General features: G+C 55.7%; 1 protein-coding gene across 2 annotated transcripts in view; it reads right to left on the bottom strand.

The window, feature by feature from the left end:
• Positions 1-13486: 13486 nt before the first annotated feature.
• Positions 13487-24143, bottom strand: part of LOC122389298 (receptor-type tyrosine-protein phosphatase mu-like) — an 86810-nt gene continuing 76153 nt past the window's right edge. For both annotated transcript variants that reach the window (XM_043381179.1, XM_043381180.1), the window contains exons 29-37: positions 20951-21027; positions 20372-20644; positions 19935-20062; positions 19265-19635; positions 18845-19047; positions 18563-18685; positions 18180-18331; positions 15467-15602; positions 13487-14598 (exon numbers count right to left, since the gene is read on the bottom strand). In XM_043381179.1, the coding sequence (XP_043237114.1) occupies positions 14524-14598; positions 15467-15602; positions 18180-18331; positions 18563-18685; positions 18845-19047; positions 19265-19635; positions 19935-20062; positions 20372-20644; positions 20951-21027 (1538 nt within the window). In that variant the 3' untranslated portion in view covers positions 13487-14523. The remainder of the gene's footprint in view (positions 14599-15466; positions 15603-18179; positions 18332-18562; positions 18686-18844; positions 19048-19264; positions 19636-19934; positions 20063-20371; positions 20645-20950; positions 21028-24143) is intronic.

The following is a 24143-nucleotide window of genomic DNA, read 5'->3' as shown; positions in this document are numbered from 1 at the left end:
GAGCCGCGCTCTCCTGATGGTGCGCCAGCGGCCCGTCACCATCGTCTGGCTCGGTGACGGCACAGAGCGCCAGCAGGACGTGCTCGGCGCGCGGCCGGCGCCGCCAGCCGACAGCCAGCTCCTCCAGCTGTGCCCGCTGCTCGCTGTGCACGTGCCGCATGTCCAGCCGCACGTGGACGGCACGTGCCGGCGCCGGGTGCTGCTCGTCCACGACAGTCACGGCCACGCGGTGAGTGGGCACGCAGAGCCGCGCGGCGACAGCTTCCCTCAGGCTAGGCAGACATTGGGCAGGCCGCGGCAGCTGGCCCAGCCGCAGCGTCATCGGCTCGGCCGGCAGCTCAGCCCACAGACGCGGCGTGCTCTCGACCAGCTGCTGAACGTGCCGGCCTACGGCCAGCAGGTGGCGCAGCAGCAGCGGCAGCCGGCCGGGCGCCGAGCCGCCGGCTGGCACCCACTGCGCCGGCGTGGAGCGCTCAGCCAGACAGGTCACCAGCGCCTCCAGCCGACTGGTGGGTGCCAGACGGGCTGACAGAAGGCGGCGTACCTCCACCAGCTCGTCATGCACGCGGCACACCTGGGAGCGCGCCAGACATCGCTCTTGGGCCAAGTAGCGCGCCCACGGGCAGTCCACGTTCGCCGGCGGCGTCTCGTTGGCCAGTGGTAGGGGTTCGTCACGCCGCTCCCGACGCAGAAGAGCAAGCAGCTGGCGCACGTAGGTGATCAACTTCTCCACCAGTCTCTGTGACAGGCCCGAGTAGGCGACGGCTGGAGCACAGTGACTCAGTTGACCCAGCGCTTGATTGACCTCGCTGGCCTCAACCCCGAGCTCGGCCAGCGCGAGCGGTGCAGCCGGTCCCAGTGCACAGTTGATGAGCTGTCCGATCACAGCCGGCATGACCCCCGGCTGCAGCGCGCGCCAGACGAGCGCCCAGTCGCCGGCGGCCAGTCCCCCGCGGTCCAGGACGTCAGGGCCCGCCGCTAGACGCGCCTGCCAGCCAGCGTCGTCTCCGGCCTTCAGAGCAGCCACCAGCCGGCGCACTGCGGGCACCTGGCGGCTGAGCGCGCCCAAGGCCAGCCACTGGCGCTCGGTCGCCCAGCTCGGGCACGCCGGGAGCCAGCGCTGGTGCCAGCCGTCGCTGCTGGCCGGGCCGTGCACCAGCAGCCGCAGCCGCGCCTCGTCCGTCCAGCCAGCGGCCAGCAGCGCGGCCAGCACCAGGTACACGTACCGCCAGCCGTCCGGCAGCCGCTCCAGCAGTCGCGGCAGCACGTCTGACGCGCCCAGCAGGCGAAAGTAGTCGGCCGATTTGCGGTCCTCCAGTTTGGCAGCGGCGCGCGCTCGCAGGGAGAGTGCCAGCCAGCCGGCGAACAGCTCCAGGGAGAGCCGTTCAGTCTGCAGGCGCAGCGCGGCCACGGCCGTGTACAGCCCGGAGAAGAAAGCCACCACGGGCTGCAGTGGCGCGCGCTGTTCAACGAGCAGCGCCAGCTGGTAGCGGCAGTTGGCCGCGCCGGCGTCCAGTGAGTCCACTTCCGCCACCATCTGCAGCAGAGAGCTCTCACACTGGCGCAGCGAAGCCAGCCGGCGGCGGGCGCCGGCCGGCTGTCCCGTTGACGGCACCGGCTCACCATCGGCTGCCGCAGTGAATAGCGGCATCGACGGGCGTCCGCGAGGGGTGGGCGCCGAGCTCTGCCGTCGGGAAGAGCGCCGCCGATGGTGCGCTCTGCTCTCGCGGCGGGTGGAGGCACTGCCGCTGCGCGCCCGCCGACCGCCCGGCAACAGCGAGGACACGCTCCCTGAGCTGTCGGGCACCAAAGAGCCTACAGTGAATCCGAGTCTCCGCCGCCGACCCTCCGATGGGCTCTCAGCCCCACCACCGGTGTGTGCTCTACTGGCATTGATCACACCCGAGGCGACCGACTTCTTTCGCTGATGGTCAGCGCTAAAGGAACCATCAGTTGCTTTAGATCTCTCCTTGGTGGATGCTCCATCCTCAGACCCAGTGTGGACATCAGCCTTGCTTTGGGTGCCAGAACGAGAGACACCGTCATCTATTTTAAACGACACGCGGGGTCCATCCGACGTTTCGGCATACGAAATCACACTTTCCGTCAGTTCAACGGCCTTTGTTGAGTCTTGGTTCGGTTGCCGGTGCGCCAAATCTTCCACAGATGGCACCTTGTAACCAAGCGTTAACTGCGATGGCGGACCGGTGCTGAGCTGACTTAGTTTCGCACTGGCCGTTGGCTTGGGTGCTCGGGATGCGCGACGCTCCGCCAGCCTTTGGTTACGCTCGAGTCTCTCCAACCGGTCGCGCCACGTGCGTGCGAGCTCCAGCGACGCCCGCGTCTCGCGACGGCGTCGTTTCAGCTCGGCCGATAGTTGCGCGGTGTCACACAGTTCCGACCCGGGCTCCTGCCGCGGTGTCGGCTCGGCAGGGGCGGCCATCAACGTCACGTCAGTCATCGATCTGCCGCCGGTCTCCCCATCGTTGAGCTGCACCACGGATGGCCGCAGGGTGGGACGTTCTAGCTGCGGCCGCTGGAGTCGCGGCGCAGCTGCCGCCAGCACGGCCGCCGCCGTGGGGCCAGCAGCAGGACGGGCTGTCTTCTCCAGGGACGGTAGCGGGGTTCTTCCGGCACGCAGCAGCTGCTCCAGCAGTCCCAGCAGCTCTGGCCACTGGGCGAGAAGACGGCGCTGCGCTGCGGCTCGGCGCGCCCGCCAGTAGCGCAGGTCGTCCTGATAGGTACGCTGGTCGCGGTGCACCTGTGGTCGGATCAGACGCACCACCAACGGCCCGATCAGAGCCGACACAGTCTCACTGCTCGGAAACAAGTCTAAGTGGGTGACCAGGTGCTGCTGGCCGCGACAGGCACGCAGAAGTCGGTTCACCAGCTCGGCCGCGTCTCCAGGGCAGCGAACAACTAGGCGTCGGTCGTTCGCAGCTACGAACGCAAACAACGAGTCAGTGCTGATGTTGGCTGAGTCCTCAACGCTCACAACCGTTGTCTTGCCCAGCACTGTAGTCTGACTCTCTTCACTGAGCACAATGAAGGATTGACTCTCCTTCGCTGATGGGTCAAGACCGGTGTCTTCTGCCTTTCCCGACAACAGGCTGCCTAAGACTGAGTGGTGATGCTGGTCACTATGCCAGGCGTCCTCTAAACGCCCATCGTCTGTGGACATAGCCGCCTTGTCCCTTCCCTCCTCCGTCGGTTTACCTCGCGACACCCGCCGCAGCAGCTCTTCTTGAGTGACAGTCGGCAGCTGGTGATCGAGATGGCGCAGGCCGTGCTCCAGCTGGGCTTCAGGGTCGGAGACGACAATAAGCTTCACGGATGGTCGGCGCAGCGCCACACTGAGCCGCAGCACCGAGAGACGACTACCGCGTTCGCCGGCAGCCGACTCGGGCCGGTCGCTGTACCAGGTGGGCAGCAGGCTGCGGCGCACAAACTCGTCCGCGTCCGTGGTCAGCGGGTGGCGGCTGAACCACGGCGGACAGCCAGACAGCTGACCGCGCAGCTGTTCCGGCAGGCCGACCAGCAGGCTCGCCGGCAGAGAGGGCAGGAGCAGCTTAACCTCTGGACAATCGCAACCCTCCGCCCGCTGACACGACAACAGCCGCAGCCAGGGCTGAAGTCGGCAGGTCTCGACGCCTCCGCCGCTCCAGAAGGTGGCTGCTGCGGCCAGAACGGCGGCCGTGGCAGGCAGGTGACGACACACCTCCGCCAGCCGGCTGAGTCTCTCGCTGAGTCGACAGCCAACGGAGCGGGAGCCGTCTGGCGCGGCGTCCGGCCGCCACAACTCGACCTCCAGCCGGGCGAGCCAGTCGCGCCGCTGCTCGGCATGTCGTACCCGTCGTCGGGCCGTCTGCAGCAGGTCGCTCGCCCGCTGTAGCTGCTCGGCAGCTGCGCTGTATAGCTGCTGCAGTTTTCCGGCCTGCTGTCGACTGCCAAGCAATGCAGTCTGCAGCCGCACGTACTCCTCAGAGAGGCGGCTGGACTGGGCCGCCGCCGAGGCCATCTGCTGGTAGCAGCGACCGCCGACCGTAAGCTGCAGCAGCCAGTCCAGCAGGTCAACGGCAGGCGCACACTGTTCCTGCAGCTGGGGACGCAGCTGGTCCCCGGACGGATCACACAGCAGCTGCTCTAGCCGGTCCAGGTGATCCTCAGTGACAATGTCTATTGATATGATCCGGCACACCCGCGGCAGACCGGCAGCCAGCAGAAGCCGCGGGGCTGTCTCCCAGATGGGCTCTTTATCCAGCAGAACACACAGACACTGGAATACGACCAACACTGCCTCCGGAGGCTCTTCAAAGGCACATATCTCCGCAAACGCCGCGCCGAAGTCGACAAGGGACGCAATGGCATGCATTTTGTTGCGTATCTCTTCGACCTTAGGCTGCAACTGGTCCAACAGCTCGTGCTGCTGATACAGTCGGTAGGTGACGGCGGTATGACGCTGCGACAGGTCGTTCACAGTCGCCTGCACGTTTTGCACGTGTGAGTCCACGTCAGCCAGATGCTGCTTTCGAACAGCCCACTCCTCTTGGAGTGCGGACGCCGCCCGCTGCATGACGACTACTTGGTCACCGAGCTCGGTACAGGCCCGTCGGACGGCCTCTAGTTGCGTAACCTCTTGCACTAGCTGCTCCAGACGAGTAATAACGTCTCTGTGCAGAAGCACGAAAGTCACCACGAACGCCTCGCAGAGCTGGTACAGCAGTGACAGGGAGTTGGTATGCGCCTGCGCCTGGCTGCCGGGAGCCAGGTGAAGTGCGACGAGGAGTTCGGATACGGCTGCTCCTGCCAGTCGACTGTCCAGCGATCCGATGTAGCGGCGCGCCACCTTAGCATAGTCGGCCGCCGGCCAGTCCGGCAGGCTGAGCACGGTAGCGCGGAAAAAGGACGGCCAGCGCGCCTGCATGCACAGCTCAGGGAAGTGGCTGTCTCTGGCACCATCCTCCACGGAGCAGGACACTACCACGTGCAGCCGACGCGCGATGGTGTCACCGGCTACTGTCAGCAGCGTACCGCGCTTCTCTAGGTGGCGGATACGTTGACCGAAGCCGAGCCGATCGGCCTCAGCTTGCCACTCGTCGCTGGCGAGCAACTGAAGTGGCAGGCGCGCTGTCACCACCGCATGCACCAGCTGCAGCGCCGCCGACGACTCGGTGACGTACAGACACTGGTGGCCGTCACCAAACATGGCCGACAGCACGCAGCGACAAAGAACCGGCACCGCCTCTGTCGGGTCAGCCACGTGCGGCCGCAGGTCAACCAGGCGCTGCTGGGTGACGAAGCAGGCCAGCTGGACGGCCGTCCGCAGGCCGGGTGTGCGCCGGCCACGCAGCAGCAGTGAGCAGCCGCCGCCGGCAGACAGCGCCTCCATCAGAGTCAGCAGCAGACGGAGCACAGCCGGTGGAAGAGCGCCCGGCAGCCGGTCCGGGTACTGGGCGGCGAACCGAGCCATCACGAAGTTGAGGAGACCTTCCAGTGTTCCTATCTCAGCCTCTCCCATGGACGCTCCAAACCGCTGCTGAATCAGACATGAGGCCAGCGTATGCCAGAGCCGCGTCGCCTCCTCAAGATTGAGATCGTCCTCAAAGCGTAGAGGCTGTTGATTTTCAGGCAACGTTACTCTCTCCCTGGTTTCGGGTTGGGTCTGCTTCTGGCGTTTACTACTGCTGCCTGAAGAAATGTCACTTGACGCTCTGCTGTGCTGTCTGGCAAACGAGCTGAAGTCGACGTAGCGCGACTTCGGTCGTTGATAGACCACCGACCCGTAGCGCTGTTGGTTTAACCTTTCCCGTTCAAGCGAAACAACAGTGCCTATGCTGTAGTGGTTCGTTCGAACAAATGACTTGTATGTTTGTCCAATACTCGTGGATCTTCTGCGTGACTCTGCTCCTCGCGGGCTGGAGAAGGGTTTTGTAGATTGATACTCGGCTACAGCCTTCTGCTTATCGCTTCTTTCATTTTTACCTACCTTCATTTTCACCCACATGCTATTCCCACGCACTGAGCGTTTAGCCGAGCTTGTTCTTTTTCTGTTTACCCCACGGTTTTTGGGAGAAGAGGGATCATTGAGCGTTACACTAACTGTACTTGTGACATCTTTACGTACCACGGTATCCCCATCTCGAGCTGATTTTCGACAACGTGCCTTCGCCGTTTTCACAGAGTTTTGTGATGCATGCAAGTGAACCATACTGCCAAAACCTCTCTCTTGCTCTTTGTCACGCTTATGCTTATTCTCCTTCGCTGTGCGCTCTCCTTCGTACTTGTCCACGAACTTCCTCATGTCTATGAGGGTGCGACTGGTCTCGTCCACAAACATGGCGCGGTCAGCGGCATTCTCTAAGCGATGCTGAAACACACTGGCAACCGCGTGCTCCCACGACTCCGGAAGCACTCTCAACGCCAGCTTCCACATAGGCTCTCCGCCATTTGTATGCCCAGACGCGTCACTATTGCTGCCGCTGCCGTCGCCGCTGCTGCTGCCAAACCTGCTGCCATCACTGCTGCCACTACTGCTGCTGTTGCTGCTGCTGCTGATTCTGTCGTCACTGCCTCCACCATCGTCGGTCCCGCCGGTCTCAGCGAGTTCGGCCTGCAGCAGTCGGTTGGCACTATCCAGAGCCAGTCGGACGCAGCGTGCAACGTGATGTAGACTGAAGGCGCGACTAGGTCTGCCCGCGTTCACCGGCAGCGCAGTCTGCAACCAGACAAAAATGCGGCAGGTAGCCTCCACCCAGCACTGCGTGAAAAGAGCTTCCGTGCTAGCCACACCAGCCGGCAGTTGCTTCCAGATGCCGTGCTGCACCACGGGGCCAAACACTGCGGCCACCAGGGAGGCGTCCGGTGTCGGCAGCGTCAGCACGAAGCAGTCCCGACGCAGCCTGGCGTCGATGGCAACCGCCGCCAACGAGTGCGTCGTCTCTGCTACGGCCGGTGGCGGCACGTCCAGCGCGGTGGCAAACACCGGCAGCACGCCCGTCGAGCGGAACTCGAAGTCGGCGCCGGAGCGGAACCCGTGCAGTCGGCAGTGTTCGCGCAGCAGGTGCTGTAGACCCGCGCCACCCGGTTCGTCAGTGGCATAGTGAAGATCATCAACGACTATAGCCGGTCGCGGCATCGCCGTGTGCACCCGTCGGCACAGCGTCTGCAGGTAGCGGCGCGCTGTCGGCGCTGACGCGTAAGGTGCGTGGTCCAAAGATACCGTCTGGAAGCGCGGCGCGATCTCGTGGCGCAGCAGCTGCGTCTTGCCGGCGCCGCGCGGTCCTAGCAACAGGACGTGCACGCCGCACCGCAGCAGACGCACGGCCAGCGAGGCGACACTGCCTTGCTGCGGTACCGGCACGTGCCACTGGCGGCCGCCAGTTGTAACGTGACCTCCAGCGACGGCGGGCCAGCGGCACCAGTTGGCCCGTTTGTCGAGGGCGTGCTCCATCACACAGCCCTCAGCTGGAAAGTCGAGCTCGGCTGAGGCCATCAGCTGGCGCGCGGTGGAGGCGAACAGGGCGCGGTGACGTCTCTCCAGAGCACCGCCGAACGCCCACACAAACGCCAGCGAGGCGACGCGCCGCAGGACGCGTCGAGTATCGGCTGTGTTACGGATCAGGTGGGCATCGTAGCCGGACATCAGAGCGGTAAACAGCTGCCGGAACATGGTGACCTGGTGACCGCCCAGGTAACCCGACGCCAGCTGTTCCCCAGTGCTCCCGCGGCTCAGCGTCGTGCTGTGTCGGCTCAGAAACGCTATCATGTCCGGAAAAAGTTGTTCTGTGAGAGACTTCAGTGTCTCTAGCTCGTACCGGTACAGGGTTGTCTTAGCCACCTGCTCGAACCACGCACTCATTATCATCCTCCATGTCAGTTTGTGCGGGGAGAGCGAGAACCAGGACACAGAGCGGTCGCGCGGTCCCAGCTGGTGCAGGTCAGTCGTCTCCAGCACCAGCACCAGGTTGTGGTTCTGCTCCACGACTGGTGTCAAGGCGACCAGCACCTCCTCGACAGACGGCCAGTCGTGGTCGATGATGAGCCACTCCTCGACCATAGGCAGAGTGCCCATCAGACGCGCTGATACCACCAGTCGCTCCAGGCGGCGCGGCCCCACCAGCACGCGCTCGATGACGCGCGCTGCACCGTTGCTTAGGTATACATCGTCTATTGATCCTGCAAGAATCTGCTGTTTAGCGGCTCGAAGCAGACCCAGGAGAGTCGACTTGCCTGACCCCGGCTCACCAGTGACCACGGCCACTCTGTGTTCGGTTAGGTGTTCGTGAAGGGACACCAGCCAGTCCAGCTGCTCGCTGGATAGTACGAATCCCTCCTGCTCGGCCTGGACGCGTAGCTGTCGCTCCATATCGCCAGGAAGAACGGTTGGCACGCCCTGGTCAGCCGACCACCGTTTTTGTCCGCGCACCACCTGCTCTACATACGGACCGGCCTCTGTCAGACACTCAGAGACTATCGAGTCGGCCAAGCGCAGTTCCTCCAAGAGCTCACTGAAATCGTGGGCGCACAGCCGAGGCTCCTGCTGCAGCCGGCTCGTCAGGCCGCAGAAGATGGAGGACAGTTTGGCGAACGCCGGCGGCGTGTCCACCACGTCTGTGGCCACCAGCTGGTGCAGGCGCACCCAGTGACGCTGCAGACCGACCAAACGGCGCACCAGGAGCGCGGCCCGCTCCCAGTGCTCGTTGGTGGCCAGCACGGGCCGCCACCAGGCGCTGGTTAGGTTCCAGTCGGTCACCGCCCGTAGCGCAGACATCTGGAACATCACCTCCGTCTCGAATGAAGCACCCTCGCTGATCGTGTACACTGCATCGTCCATCAGCAGACCGTTCGGGACGATGAAATCTGGCACGTAGCGCTGCATGGTGAACGTCATGGCGTCCAGTTTAGCGTCCATTGTTTGCACCAGTTCCTTGGCAGAGAATATCTTCTGCGTGCGGCTCACTTGCTCGTAAATGACGCTGACGTGACGTGTCAGTGTCTCTTGGTGCTTCTCTTCCTCGGCTGTTTCTTCGTCTGGCTCTTTTTCTGCTTCGTTCATGTCTTCCTTCCGCTCACTTTTAGTTTCTGTCTCAGCCTTTTCATTCCTCTTTGTAACTGGGTCCTGCTGATCATTGGCATGACTTTGTTCAAGTTGATGCTGCCTGTCGATAGCATCTTTGCCACTTTGAGCTTCAGACTTCAGGGTAGCTGCTTCTGCAGCTCGCTCCCGTTCGGCCATGAGATAGCGCATCCTACCGACGATCGGCGACCAGTTGTCGCTGCCGGTGCCCTCTCCTTGAACTGCCTCCATCATCACCACCAAGCGGCGCACCTCCTCCATCCGATCCCGCCAGAAGCGGACTGACTGCCGCTCGGCGGCCACGTCCGATATAAAGTGACGCCTTCTCTGATGCCAGGCATTCAGGTCCGCGGTGAGCAGGTTGCGCAGCTCACTGTTACGCATGTCCATCAACCAGAGACGTGCTAGCGCCAGCAGGTCACGAAGAGACGTCCAGACGCCCACCTTTTCCGAGACACGCCGGTAGGTGCGCCGCGCCGGCCTCGACTCCACGTGTCGATGAAAGAGCAGTCGAATGACGCGCTCTGCTTCGTCCACTTCTTCCATGACACGGTCCAACTGCGCCATTAGCTGCGTCAGTCGCGCAACGTCCTCCAGTAGCTGGCCGATCCGTTTGTCCAGTCGCACGGCCATCGACGGATCAAAGCCGGGGATGAGAGCTTTCATGATGACGTCTGAGTGTCCAAGCCAGCGTGGTAGCTGGTCAGCCTGGTGCCGTACTGACTCGGCTGCGCTCAGAGCACTCTCGTGGAATCTATAGGCGTGCGGGATGCGCTTGTCCAGCTCAGCGAGCAGAGCGCTATGCCGACTGTACAGTGCGTTCAGATAGGCACTCCAGTCGTCTGTCATTTGCTTGTTGGATTCATCCAGCTTTTCCAACAGCGCCGCAGTGCCGTGGCCCTCCTGCCAGTTGGCGTGTTTCAGAAGCATGGAGCAGCGAAGAGCTATGCCCACCGGCTCGAACCGGCTCCAAGTGTTTCGAATCAGGCTAGTGATGCGATAAAACCAGCGAGAGAGCTGTGCGCCACCACCATCAAACTCAGCCGGTACTTCCTTCATAACCTTCCGCATGTCTGCCCGAGCTCCGTCCAGAGCGTCGGTTACCACCGTCAGCAGCCAGGCGGCTCGTCGCTGCACACTCTCAGTCAGCTTGCGCCTGACCTCCGCCAGCGACACTTGCAGCAGGCCGGCACACAGCTGCGGTGGCAGCACGTCCAGCTGGCTGTGCCATGCGATAAGCTGTTTCAGCTCGGTGATGACGTCCGTGAGCCGTGATGGAAGCTTGCTGGAGCGCGAATTGTCCACCCCGCAGTGGTGAAAAGTCTCAAGAATCCAGACGTTATTCTCGATAAAGTCATTAACAATAGCAAAATCTTGAGCCATGGCAGATGTCAGGAGTGTGATCAGGGATGTTTGCTGTTCAACGGACCCCCAAGTTGCATCACGCAGTACGTGAATGAACCTCACCTCATGGGCGTTCACCCGCTCGCTCGCCAGGGGGCTGCGGAACGTGTCGGGCTGCCGCATAGCCCAGCCTTCCAGGCGCGGCTGCAGGGCTCTCTCTGCGCCCAGTTTCAGCATGCAGGCGGCGTCCCTGGTCATCTCTCGCAGCCTGGACTCCGCTTGCGCCCGGTCCGGGCGGATCAGCAGCTGCGGCCGCGCTGTGCCAGCCTCCTCGCCGCCGCCGCCGGCCGCCGGCTGCGCCACCTCTGCCTTGATCATCAGCAGCGACCTCCGCTCGGCCGTCAGACGGCTGGTCAGCGGCTCCAGCAGAGAGCACAGACTGGCGCTGGCGTGGGCCAGCGCTAGACTGGCCAACAGCCGTAGAAACACCGGCAGCAGCGACTCCAGGCGGCGACAGCGCGCCACTCGACTACGCAGGTGCGCCACGCGGCCGCGGGCAGTGCCCAGCACCGGACTGTCGTACGTACTGGGACAGTGCTCCTGGTGCAGGTGCCTCCAGGCTCGCTCCAGGTCACTCACCAACTGTCGGCACAGCTGGTGCACGTGATCCAGCGTCAGATGAATGGCCAACCGCGACTGACGCGTCGCCACCTCTGACATCTCGTGCACGGTAGTCGCTAGAGCCTCCACAGAGAACACGCCCTCTGGCAAATCAGCGGGTGTGACCCTCATACTATCGAGCGCCAGTCGAAGATGGGCCAGTCCAGTCGTCAAAACGCTCAGGTAGGGTGGCTGAAAACGCAACGCCTCTCCGACTCGCCGTCGGCTGCGGCTAAACGCATGAGCGCGCGCTGACGAGAGCCAAGCGCCAAATGCCTTGCGCAGACGAAGGGTGCGGAAAAAGTTGAGGTTCACCAGGCGGGAGTACACGCCTGCCTCGCGCACCCACTCCCAGGCATTGAGCTTCTCACTGATGCCGTCTGCTCGCACGTGAAGAAATCCTCCCGGGTAGAGCATCCAGTGTTCCGATGTGACTCGGCAGAGCGAGCGGTTAGACGTTACCTGAATGCTGTATGGGTTGCTTGGGTGTTCTGTGCCTGGTATGAAGAATACAGCATCTCGCACACGCGCGGAGCAGTGCAAAAGACTGGATAAAGCTTGTACACCATCCATCTTATCTGAATATATCAGCTATAGCTACGCAATCTTAGCCTAGGACCTCATTTTAATCGTAGGTATAACACGTTCTTCAGTAACGGTCTATCAAATATTTATAAATAGGCACACCATAGCTTAAATTTAAACGTAGATGCTAATTAAAAAACCAAGTCGTCAGCTGCAATGAGACACCACCAAGCATTTGCTTGGTGACCAGAAACTTTGGTGTAACCTTGTTCAAGAGGTCCAAGAGCTGCGCATCCTTTCTTCTGTCGTGGGATATGGGATCAAGAGGTCAACCTAGTGTTGATTTTAATACATGTTTCACGTGCTTTTATCAGTGAAACTCCCATCGTTTTATTGTTCCACTTCCTATTGTTCCAAACGTGTTGCGAAATTCTTATTTGCCTTCTTGCATACCTTGATTGTGGAATCACATAAAACTGGGTGATCAGTCTCGTACAGTTTCTTACCGCCCATATTGCTGCAACTCTCCCGAACCCATCGTTCGCCACCTCGAGCATCCAGGGTATGACTTCAGCACCATATCCAATATTTCTTGGACTTGAGCCAGTGTGTTAGGCTCATAAGCACTATAGCATACCTTATTATGTAGCTATTCCAAGTTTGCACGTTCGTTGTGCGCACTTGTGTGTAAACCTAATGTCAACTGGCATCAGGTATAACGAAATAGATTGTATCGCAGACAATGCGCTTATGTATGTACTTCTAGCTGGCAGAGTTACGCTAAAGGAGATGGAACCGCGTGACAACTACCTCCGTTACGTTGTAATTTCGACCGGCCAGCTCGCGGTAGCAGAGGGCTCCGGCACCACCGTGTCCCCACTTTTGTCCAGCCGGTCGTCGGCGAGCAGTGCGACGATAAAATCAGCCAATGCTTAGTCTGCGGCGGTTAAACACGGACATGCGTCACTCCTACAAACGAGTTTTCTCACCTCATCATTTAGTGCCAATTGGCATAGGCGGCGGAACGGGGAGGACACCGGGACACCGTGCCCCCCTTTGATTTTGGCATTTTAGCATCAACCCTATCGGCGTTGCATGGAAAGAATGGGACCAAAAGTCGGCAGTGCCCCCCCCCCCTTGCTTGAGGGTGTTCCGCCGCCACTGCCAATTGGTCCCAAATTTGCAGTCAGATTGTGACACACCCACTTAGAGCTCCAGCGCAAAAAAGACACCCCACTCCCCAGTTAAAACCGCTAAACTGACACACCCAGCTAGGGTTTTAGCGCTAAAAATCATGACACCAACCGACCTATCCGGCACCCGTGCTGGCCTGAAGTTACTTCCCCGTTATCAGTTTTTCGCTACTATTGTTTTTTTATAATTAGGTTCTTACTTTTTCTATCGATTTTGCCAACTTTATCGTTTGCGAGTTTTCAGTCGATCCCACATACGGCCACGTTTTCAAGCCGCGACAGCTTCCAGCCCTTAACATTCTGCTAGTCGTGGAATATAAACAATTAAAGAATCGTCCACAGATGTCGGTGTTGTTTGCCGGTCAGGTGACCTGATGATGACGCAAAATGACGTCAAATAGTCTAATGTATGTAAAACATAGTGTAAGCTACACAGTACAAACGGAACATCAACTGCATAAAATTCGTTTATTTTGGTCCTTGAGAATAAGTCATTTTTTATCGTTTTCTCGGATAATCTGAACATTATGATATGCGCGAGCAACAATTAACATAAGCAATATAAGCATATCACGTCATTGTGATGCCTCAGCACGAGCGATTATCAACGTAAAAAACATTCATCACATCTCTTTTCTTACACACCGGTGGGTTCATATAGATTTAGATTACGATTTGTAGTTGACAAAACAGGCATGTACGACACATTTAGTCAATATCTGGGCACCTTATTTTTCTAAAAATTACAGAAGCTGGCTACGATTATGAGAAAGTAATTCACATTGGCGCTTGACTTGTATCGAAGCATTGAAAGCTATGCCCTTGCAAACGCAGTACGGCTGCTTATATAATGTATTATCAGAACCGGATACTAATCTATGTCAAGCAACAATATCATGACCATCTGCCATGGAATGCATATGCGACAAAGCTAGCTCCGCTTGAATGCCTCAGTAATATATCGTTTGCCACCTCGATGAACGGAGCACGAGGGAAAGCGGCAAAGGGCACGGTTATATGGGTCAATTTCAACACCAATACTTCCTCTGCGTAAATGCAACATCCATCACTGCATTGCTACTTACTCTAAAACAGGGAAAATGCATATATTTACTATCTAGATAGTAGATACTGAAACAGAAGCAGTTATGATAATTGCATGCATAAATGTTCATAAGCCCAAACAGTGTCTAACTCTAACGCTACTGCGAGTGATTCAACTGCACCAGCCAAAGCTAAAACCATGCCAAGTGTCATGGCACACTGGCACCTATCACTAAAACCGATATAGGTACGCATAGTCCGACATAACCCTACCAGGTTACAAGGGCGAGGCACATAGCACAAGAAGACTAAGTGGAACGGTCATCCACAAAGTCAATAGCATCACAATGGCCGACTAGGTAGAGCGTCCCTCCGCCACGTCACAAGTTCATATCACTTCTCACGCCACTTTGACAGACTAGTGGGGCGATTCCAAGTGACCCCATCAGGCCACAGGAGTGCGCGCCTCTATACTGAGTTGGTCTCAAGGAGCACAAACATTTGGCACTACAAACCGCTATATTAGTATATCACAATATTCTAGCCCATTTGCTAGTTTATATGGGCTAGATTTGCCACTTTAAATGGGCTAGGCTAGGATATTGTGATATTCGAACTTTAAAGACTTGCGTATGCTCAAAGTGTCCTTTGTCTCGTAGATACTGACGGTAAAAGGGACTTTCACTGGAAGTTTGAGTATATATCGAAAGCCTTCAGCCACGCCAGAGCCGCGTCGTAGCAGAGCTCAAATTGTTTCTGAAAGCACCACCGGTTCCAGGTCACATGGGCGCAGTAATGTTAGGGGAAATAACGTTGATATATGCATCATTAATTGCAGTCTCATTGATCTCGCACCTAATTTGGAAATATGTACCAGGCAAAACCGTTATTAGAGTCGATGCGCTTTGACCTCATTTGAGTTGACTTAACACTTAAACTTGAAACCGTCTGTATGGTAAAAATACCATCAATAAGAAAATACCGAATAACCATTACAAATTCGGTCGGTGCTAGATATTTAGCTTGGTTTCTATTTCCAAACTACCTGTGGTTGATAACAACCATATATTTTACGTATATTTTAAGAGCTAATAACACTAATCCAAACACCTAGGTACCGAATTTGTGATTTTGAGGTGATGGATGAGCTCATTGGGCTTTGTGAGCATATTTTGAATAAGCAGCATAATAATTCGCAATGTTAGTTGCTACAACTTTCTAAATTCGATAAACAGTATCAAAAAAATGTGATGAAAGCTACATCTTGAAAAACTGGCATTTAGCTATTTAGGATCTTGGACGATCAAACTTTTAGCGTCGACTTTTGTTATAGCATCATCGGTAATAGGTAATTGGGTAATATATCGGTAATGTAGGTACTTTGCTTCAGGAGATTGTTAGGAAATATCAAATGTAAAAAATAGTTGCCTCCTTCAAAACAAGATTATGAATATCTAAGGCAGAGCAGTTTGAGACTATCCTCGCCTGTAAATATGTAAGCATTGCTTGCGTCAGAGAGAAATGGTGACCTTCTTTCAATTTTTCCCTAAATTCTTCTGACCACCCTGCGGCTATCACACATCAGCTACCTTATACTCCTGGCCACCATCAGCCGCCCACTAACCAGCGTCCCGATGAACTGCGGCCGGCTCTTGCGCACCGTGGAGACGGCCATCACCACGTCAATCTCCTGCTCCTCCGCCAGCTGGTCCATGACGAACGAGGAGGCGATGAATAGGCCGCAGCCGGTCACACCGCTCCTGACACAAAAAAAAAATGTTCAGTATACTCACTGTCACACCGATCCTGCCGCCGAAAAATGTGCTCACTGGTCCGCGAGGTCTGCTCCACTGCACTGGTCTGCCAGGTCAGCACCACTCTAAAATGAATTCACTATCACACCAATCCTTCCGCGTCAAAACATATTGACTGTGCCGCGGACTTACAACGAATAATTGCGGCACAATAATACAAAACATCAAGGGACAAATAAAGTCCAGCTCCAACAAAATGATATCCATAAAACTTTCCGAGCAATCATTTCATTGAAAGTATATTTCGAAGCACGATCTCTGCAACATTACACCTCAGCAGACTGGTGATTAACCCTCGCCGGCCGGGGCGGGGGGGGGGGGGGTGCCGCCCCCCCCCATAGGGCTTTTCGCGATAGCTCCGAACACGCTGGCGATAAAGAGCTGAAACTTGGCATACCTGATTTTTGATTCAAGCCGGATTTTTTGACACCAACCGCATTTTTGGGTCAGGTCAGGTCACTGACCTATGACGTCATAAGTGAACCTCTGCACGGTCTTTAGATGTCGCAACTTCGCAACGCCCTCACTGCCAGAGGAGATGTCACAGGGAAATGAAACTTGCAGGATCTAGTATCCATTATGAGTCTCATAACTTGAATATCTCGGATTTTTCCTAAAGGTCATATGAGGTCAGGTCATTTTCGTGACCTCACCATTATAAGTCAATGGGGAAAAATAAAAACTGCTATTCTGGCGCCGGGAACGATCTCCAACTAGCTCAAGCACACAGAATCGTGATTTGATGCACTCCTTAAAAGGTTAGATGCGTCACTTTTGCAATGTTGACCTTGCGTGACGTCATTTATGACGTCATCAAGTTCATATTAGTTTTTCGTCAATAACTCTTGATCAAGTTGAGCTAGCGAGTCGCGAAAGCCACCAATGGACTCAGGGAGACCTGCCGAATCGAATGACATGCGACATGACCTCTTTCGACCAACTTCGTGACTGACCTGGGGGTGCTGACCTGACCTTGACCTGAGGTCAACACCCCAAGTTGACCTGACCCGGACAAAAAGTATATCATTCGACGCGCCTGAGCGAGGCGAACACGGCGCTGCCAAATCGCGGCTCTGCAGCCGTTTATTTCGAAGTTATTCACCAAAAACTGAACCGTACCTTGGGGCGCTTGACCTGACCTCAGAGGTCACCGGTTGACCTAGGACCTTAAAATGGGGTACCAATCTCTGCGTCTCGTAACGGCGCACACGCTCGTTTTTTCCGCGACGCGCTAGCTCCACCAGGGGCGAAACGGCGAGGGGGGGTCGTACCCGCCCCCCCCCCCCCTCGGCCGGCGCGGGCGGATGACCGCCCCCCCCCCCTCCCTGAGATCTCGAGAACGAAGCAAGATAGCGACAAGCGGTAAACGGCAAGGGATACGCACGGACAAGGTCTACAATTTTAACTAAGGTCACTTTTAGGTAAGGTCAAAGATGACGTCACAGGGGTCAAAAAAGTCAAAATGGCGGCGCTAGGTGTGGAGAGAGTTTTTCTCGAATAACTTTCGAAGTAGTCAATATAGGAACAGACTAAGGGCAGCATCGTGATCCTCTCGTCAATCCGCATCGAATGATATATATATGTTGACCTCGAAAGGTCAAGATCAAAGGTTGACCTCAGGTCACGTGACCTCGAGGTCATCATGTATATCATTCGATGCGCCTTGACGAGCTGAACACAATGAGACCATCCGCGCGGCTGTATCTTGTTCCTGTACGGAGTTATTGTCAAAAAACCGCTGGTGACCTTTGATGACGTCACATGACCTTACAGCTGCCCAACAGCAAAACAGACCTCAAGGTAGTGAAGGTTGATCGTATATGAGGTCATGTATGGTTTATGGGGCCATTCCGACCCGTTTTAGTGGTAAAAACAGGGAGTTGATTTTTCCCCCATTGACTTATAACGGGGAGGTCGAGAAATTGACCTGACCTTAGGTCACCGATATCAAAATTCCGAGATATGCAAATTGTAGCTACTAATGACCTAATAACATCCTGCGACTTTCAACGGTCTCCGACATCTACTGTAGCTCTGGCACGGTGACAAAGTTGCAAAAAAGTGACTTGAGGTTGGGTCATTCAAAGTGACCTGGTGACCTGACCTTAATAGTTAGGAGGTTCAAACTTGCACACCATGTGTAAAATTGATGAGAGAATAGTCGTACCAAATTTCGCGGCGCTACGTGCCGCGGTTTTCCCGCTATTCGCGAAAAACCTCAGGGGGGGCGGATATCCGCCCCCCCCCCCCGTCGGTGCGCGGGGTAAGATTCTGGCGCAGTACCTCTGCGAGTGCCCGTATTCACGGTGTTCTCGACTGCGTCCGTGGGTCATTCATATACCCCTAAAATCATATATGCCTCATACACCTATGCCGCAAGCAGAAACTATAGGCTGCAGGTAAGGTTACGTCTGTTTAGACTATCTTTTGTTTTATATTAGCTGTGGAAAGACGTTTGTGACGATCGTGACATGTGAAACTTCACAGCATAGTTGATATACATATCATTGCGTCCGTACGTACCTACAGACCACGGTGGTGACGCCACCGTAGCTGTGTGGCAGAGACCGCTCGTAGGCGGAGTGCAGGACCACCAGCTGTTCAGCCGAGGGCAGACTGCCGGCCGGGTCCCCGAACGGCAGAAGGAACAGACGCACCTCCTGGGAGGTCTCCATCTGTGGCCACAGTCACAGTATCGCAGAGTCACAGTCTGAAACTGTCACAACTCACAATCACAGTCACGGGGTCATTCTGAGTGAGTTACAGGACCACAGTCACAGAACTGCCTGTCAGTCGTAGCCTGTCACGGGTTTAGGTATGGCGAGTGACCCGACTGCCTGCAGGGGACACACTCTACTCGTATTATGCCAGACTTGATTACCGGGCTAATAAAGTCTGGCACCTACCTTTCCGTTGACATAGACGTTCAGGGTGAGGTCGAGCGTCTCCACTGGCTCGACGATCCGGCTCCTCAGCTGAATCACAACGGTACCGAACGTGATAGGCTCCTCCGTGGTCGGCCAAAATACCTGACAACCCCGACCAGCGCCGTGAATTTCAGCACATGATTGTGGCAAGGCGAAATGAAAACGTACGGGTCTCGCGGGTTTTAGCGGTAAGGTTTCCCCAATGAAATTGGTGAAACTCGACATGTCGACAGTAATGCATGGCTTCTTGTAGCCACTCACGTCATCAGGCTCCAGGTCGTTCATGACCACCACCGTCTGCGACTGCTTCTCCACCACCATGTTCCAGAAGACGTGGCGTCGCTTCGGCAGAGGCGCTTCCGTGGCAATGAACGCGTCCGGCTTCTTGAAGCCCTGCACAAAGACAGCGTTGACGTAGTTGTCGCGCAGACCGCAGCTATGGAGGAAGACGCGACTCTTGTCCTCTGCCGGCAGCATTTGGTGCTCAGTCAGGGGATGGTATTATCTTTTTTTGGAGGGGGGAGCCAGAGTATGAAACCGTAAGTACAGAGTGTTTGTTCGACGATGCACTTGACAAGCTACTTGAAATATGCGATCGTACTTTTGGGAAAGCAGCGAATTGTAACGGGTTCGCTGTGAACACGTGTCGCTTTCTTGCCGAACGCATGACAGACCGCTCACCTGGCAGAATTTCCGGCGAGCGGTTCTTGCCCTCGAGGTTCTCGGCGCGCGCACTGGCGTACGAGGCCGGCGGCGGGTTGGATGCCAGGAAGCTGAGCTGCTGCTCCAGCTGAGACGGACCGTCTGCCACCGATTTAAGCTGCGGCAGCCGGACGGCCAGCTGGGCGGCCGGCACCGCTGCCGACGGCGACACGAGCAGCTCGACGAGGACCTGGTGCACCAGCTGGTACTGGGCCAGGCTGGCGCACAGGTTGGCCCGCTGCTGGCGCACCACCGTCAGCTGCCGGTACACGTCCACCGCCTGCTCGCAGCGGCCCATCTTGTGCAGAGCGTCGATCAGAATCACTGTCCCAGTTCGCCCCACGCCAGCGCTATACAAAAAAAAAACGCGGCCCGTGCATCAGACAGGCGCCGTTGCCAGGCAGAACGATACAGCCCAGTTGACGTACATCAACGCATGGTGAGCACGATCATTACGCGACAGCATAGTTTTCAGAGGCAACATCAGCCAAGAATACTTACTTATATATAAATTAATAATCATTAATAATGATCAATGTTATATACTAATTAATGATAAATTAAATAATAATAGTATGTACCAAAATGCTTGCCACCGTAATTAAAAACGACCTCTATTTATCTCAGAGGGCGACAGCCGCCACCGCACCTGCAGTGGACGACCGTGGGTCCTTCTCCATCGGGAACGGCGTCTAGCTCGCGGATGAAGCGGGCCAGCGAGGACGGATAGAGGGGCACGCTGTGGTCCGGCCAGGCGGTATAGTGCAGCTGAGTCACCTGAGACGGGTCCCGGACACTCAGTCACACACAGTGGGATACGTCAAGGCTCCGCTAGCCACAAAACGTGCGGCAGCCCATACCCAACGGGTTGAAACTGGACTGAAACACTGTTCGGATCTGCTCAAGTGGTTTTTCATTGCAATCATATTATAGAGGCACTGTTCATATCAGCTCGGTGACAAGGTTGCACTGGCAGCTTTGAGCATGATCTGTGAGTCAGGACTGCAGAGACAAGGATTTGCAGTGCTCACGACCACCAGCCCTACCCACCAGCTCTCACCAGCCACGCTGCTTGGCCTGACTCACCGTTCTCCTCTCCCGGCCTCGAACCATGACGAACGTCCGCACGGTGTAGTCGTTGGACATGCGACTGCTCTCCTTCTCCACCTTCAGGTTCAGAAGCAAAAGCGGCCTCTCCTCCGGCCAGTAGAGGTCGCATTTCTTCTTGTCTCCCTCCACAAGGTTGGTGAGCATTACCACTCTGGCCACCTTCTTTTCCCAGAGCATCCGCCAGAAATCGAAAATGGTCTCCGGCTTGGGTCCCTGCGTGGCAATGTACGCTCCTGGCCGTTCGTAGCCCTGCAGAGAGGAGAACACGTGTTCTGCCTTAGAAAATGACGCTATAAGAGTGATTTAGATGTATTATTATTGGTGCATGAGCATGCGTAGCAGAGGCGCCAACATGAACACAAACATGGTGTTATAACATGTTTTTTCTGGCAAGACAGTACCCCAGGCGGAGCTTAAAATTGTTGTTCTTCCCCCAACGACTATACATGGGTACATGTTACGATAATGAACATAAGGAAATGAGACAAGATACAGAATTTGGATGAAAGCCTGAAGCTTACGTCGAAAAAAAACTTGACAATTGCATACGCTTACGTCGACATAATTAGCGTTGATGTAATCCGAGCACTCATCCATTTCCAGTTTTTCCAGTTTCACTCGGCTGTTGTCATCTGCCAAAGAACACAGCTAATGAATGTAAGATACAGCCGGAATAGGTATTCGACTTAGTTGTTTATGAGCCTTGCCCAGTGCCCACCTCTATCATATCACCGCGTGGCGTATTCTGCAGCACCACATCATCAAAGTCCGTTTTCGAAGCCGGCCGGTCGGCCGGCTGCTTATTAGCGATAGGAAATCGATGACTAATTTACAAAAAGCAGTCATTAAATTTGCATAAGACCTATAAGCGTTGGCTAAAATCCGTCATTTCATACCTAAAATGTAGGCATTACGTGGGATGCCGCAAAATACTACAAATATTGTAAAAATACGCGCTTACAGCGAATGTCTGAAAATTTTAGGCATTCATGAAATGCCAGGCGGAGTCGGATAGTCACTGAAATATGGTCGTAATTAACTGAGTACACTCGTTGCCTAGGCTATACCTGAAATGCCCAAGTGATGACTATAGTTCGTTTTTTTTCAAAAGGACGCACTGGCGGTCGCAGCCGCTAGCAAAAGGGGGGGCCAAAGTCACACTCGCGGGACATAACATTTATCCGTCACCGGAGGGGGGGGGGGGCTGATCGGCTATTTTTTTACGTCCACGAGGCGCCGCGCAGTTGGCATTACTTATGCTTCGTCCATCTCATTCTTACGTGAAATATTTAAGCTCAATTTAAGGCAAAATCACCAGTTCCATTTCCCGTCCCACGGTGCTTCCACCGGTCGGGCCACTGCACCATGACGCGGATCGGTGTAGCATAGGTATTCCAGTATACCTATTAGGTATACTGGAAGGTCAGGCACGCGGATTCATGACCTTACCACTATAAAACAATTCCGAAAAGTACAGATACCTCTTGCTTTGAACAAGCATGTGAAACCCAGAGAGCATTTTCAGACTATGACATTTACCCATATAGGTACCTAGTTGTGTGGCGGCGGGAGAGCGTAGGTACACCGACCTCTGGAGACCCCCACAGGTTCCGAGCTTTCAAAATTGGCATCTGAGGGCCGCGCGTGACTCCGCGGGGCTTCGCAACGGCTCTATTGGGGCTTACTCAACCTGCCTAGTCCTACTGCTAAAAAGACTGGCCCTGAGCCCTAAGGACTTCATCAGTCTCTGCCAGCCCCAGGACCCACACCGGCTCATGGGGTCCCGACGTCGAAATATGAGGGAATCTGCGCGGGACCATCAGGACGTAAAGTAATCTCGATCAGGACCAACGTAAGGCTGTGCCGGAGACTGCGTGAGCCCTCTGATCTTCAGAAACCCTCCCATGTATGTTTTCACGTAGAGGCCAGTTTTAGGCCCTAAGAGACCAGTACAGGGCCTGCAAACTACAAAGGCCAGTAGTTTGAGACCATCAGAGACCGAGTTGGGCTCTCAGAGGCTAATGTGGGTCCTTACTCATTACAGGCCAACATGGGCCCTCAGAGGTCAGCGTGGGGCCCTAAAAGACCGGCATGAGCCGTCGTTGGACCCCAGAGGCCAGCAGAGGGCCCTCAAAGGCCAAGATGGGCCCTCCTCAGAGGCCAATGCAGGCCCTTAGAGGCCGGCATCGGGTCTTCAGCAGCCAGTGCGGGGCCCTCATTGGCACCTAAAGGTTCGTCTTGGAACACCAGAGACAGAAATAAGGCCACCAGAGACCGGTGTGAGACCCTCAGACGCCGGTTGGGGCCCCTGAGGCCGGTTAGGGCCCCTCATAGACCAGATGTGGGGCCTCAGAGGTTGATGTAGGCTCTTAGCGGTCAACGTGGGCGCTTGAACGCCACTGAAGTTCCCTCAGAGGTCAGTGTAAGACGCTCAAAGACCGGTGTGGGAGCTATATTAATAGCTGGGCGTGGGTTTTTTGAGCCTCGTGACGATCGAATAATTGCCAGGGCCCCATACACCTATATGGGGGCCCATTGGCTGTTAGCCCCCCCCCCCCCCCCCCCCCGCGACCGCCACTGTGTACACATTACACACATGCCTCTGAGATTACATACTAGCTCACGCAAACTCTATGCAGGCCCCGGAGGTCCCACGCCAATCCCACGAAACCAAGCCGGCATACGGCGTCACCACCGGGCTTCTGAGGTGCACAGCACCAACCCATGAGGTCTTACTTTAGTGTCTTAGAGCCAATCTCCTTTAGCAGGGCCCACCCGCCACTGCCGAAGAGGGTCTCATGCCAGCCATTGCTGGGCCTACGAGAGCCTCAAGTAAATCCACGCTGATATTCCGTGTAAGATCCGGCCATACTCGTGAACCGGTGCCAGCGACGCTGACCGCCAAATTGACAGAATGCGAAACTGAGCCCACTCATGAGTGAAATTTACGTTCTTTGATGGTGCAAGAAAGAAAATGAAACATACGAAAAGATTTTCTAGGACTTTTGTTCGATCTGAAAGGTGGGGCCAAAAGATAGTATGGCCCCACCTTTCAGCACCAAAGGGGGGGCCATGGCCCCCGTGGCCCCCCCCCCTGGGACCGCCTATGAAAGGACGCTGGCTCAAAGTGCAATATCGTAGCTCTCACGTGAGTTTTGGCAGCTTCAGTGTCTGGCCAAGAATTTCTTACCGAAAAAATAATCGATTTCAAATTGTGCACGGTAATTAGGTGGAAATTGTTTCTTTAAAATGAACATACTATGATGATGTCACTGGTGGCAGCAGGCACCCAAATGTCCGTGCAGTGGGACAAGTGTCAACGAATTTGGGTGAAACTTAGTTTTTCACTGTTGCCGAGCATAATCGATTAAGCGGTTCCGTCCATGATAGTTATACGTTACATTGCAATACATGTTCGACAGCATGACGTCACTACTGTTCCCATATCTGGTTCCAAAACGCACTTATGGAAATTATCGGGAAGAAGTTACATGTTAAAATTAGTCGACGTTCGATTTTCTCAGGTTCAGTTTTTGCTCGTTTTGGAGGCTAAAACACGTGCTTGTTCGAAAAACATGCTTTGAGCCAGCGTCCTTTTGAAAAAAAAAACGAACTATAGCAGTTTTTGTAGCCGCAGATATACTAGTTCCCACACCTTTTTCGTATTCAAAGGTTTCTGGCTGGGCACAAAACGAACACCACCTAACTAAACCAAACTAACCAAGCCCCTTGGTTTGGTTAGGTTTCT

Source organism: Amphibalanus amphitrite, unplaced genomic scaffold (assembly GCF_019059575.1).
Source record: "Amphibalanus amphitrite isolate SeventyFive unplaced genomic scaffold, NRLGWU_Aamphi_draft 000353F_arrow, whole genome shotgun sequence".
NCBI lineage: Eukaryota > Metazoa > Arthropoda > Thecostraca > Balanomorpha > Balanidae > Amphibalanus > Amphibalanus amphitrite.
Note: the sequence above shows the minus strand (reverse complement) of the source record. Positions and strands in the feature narration are given on the sequence as shown.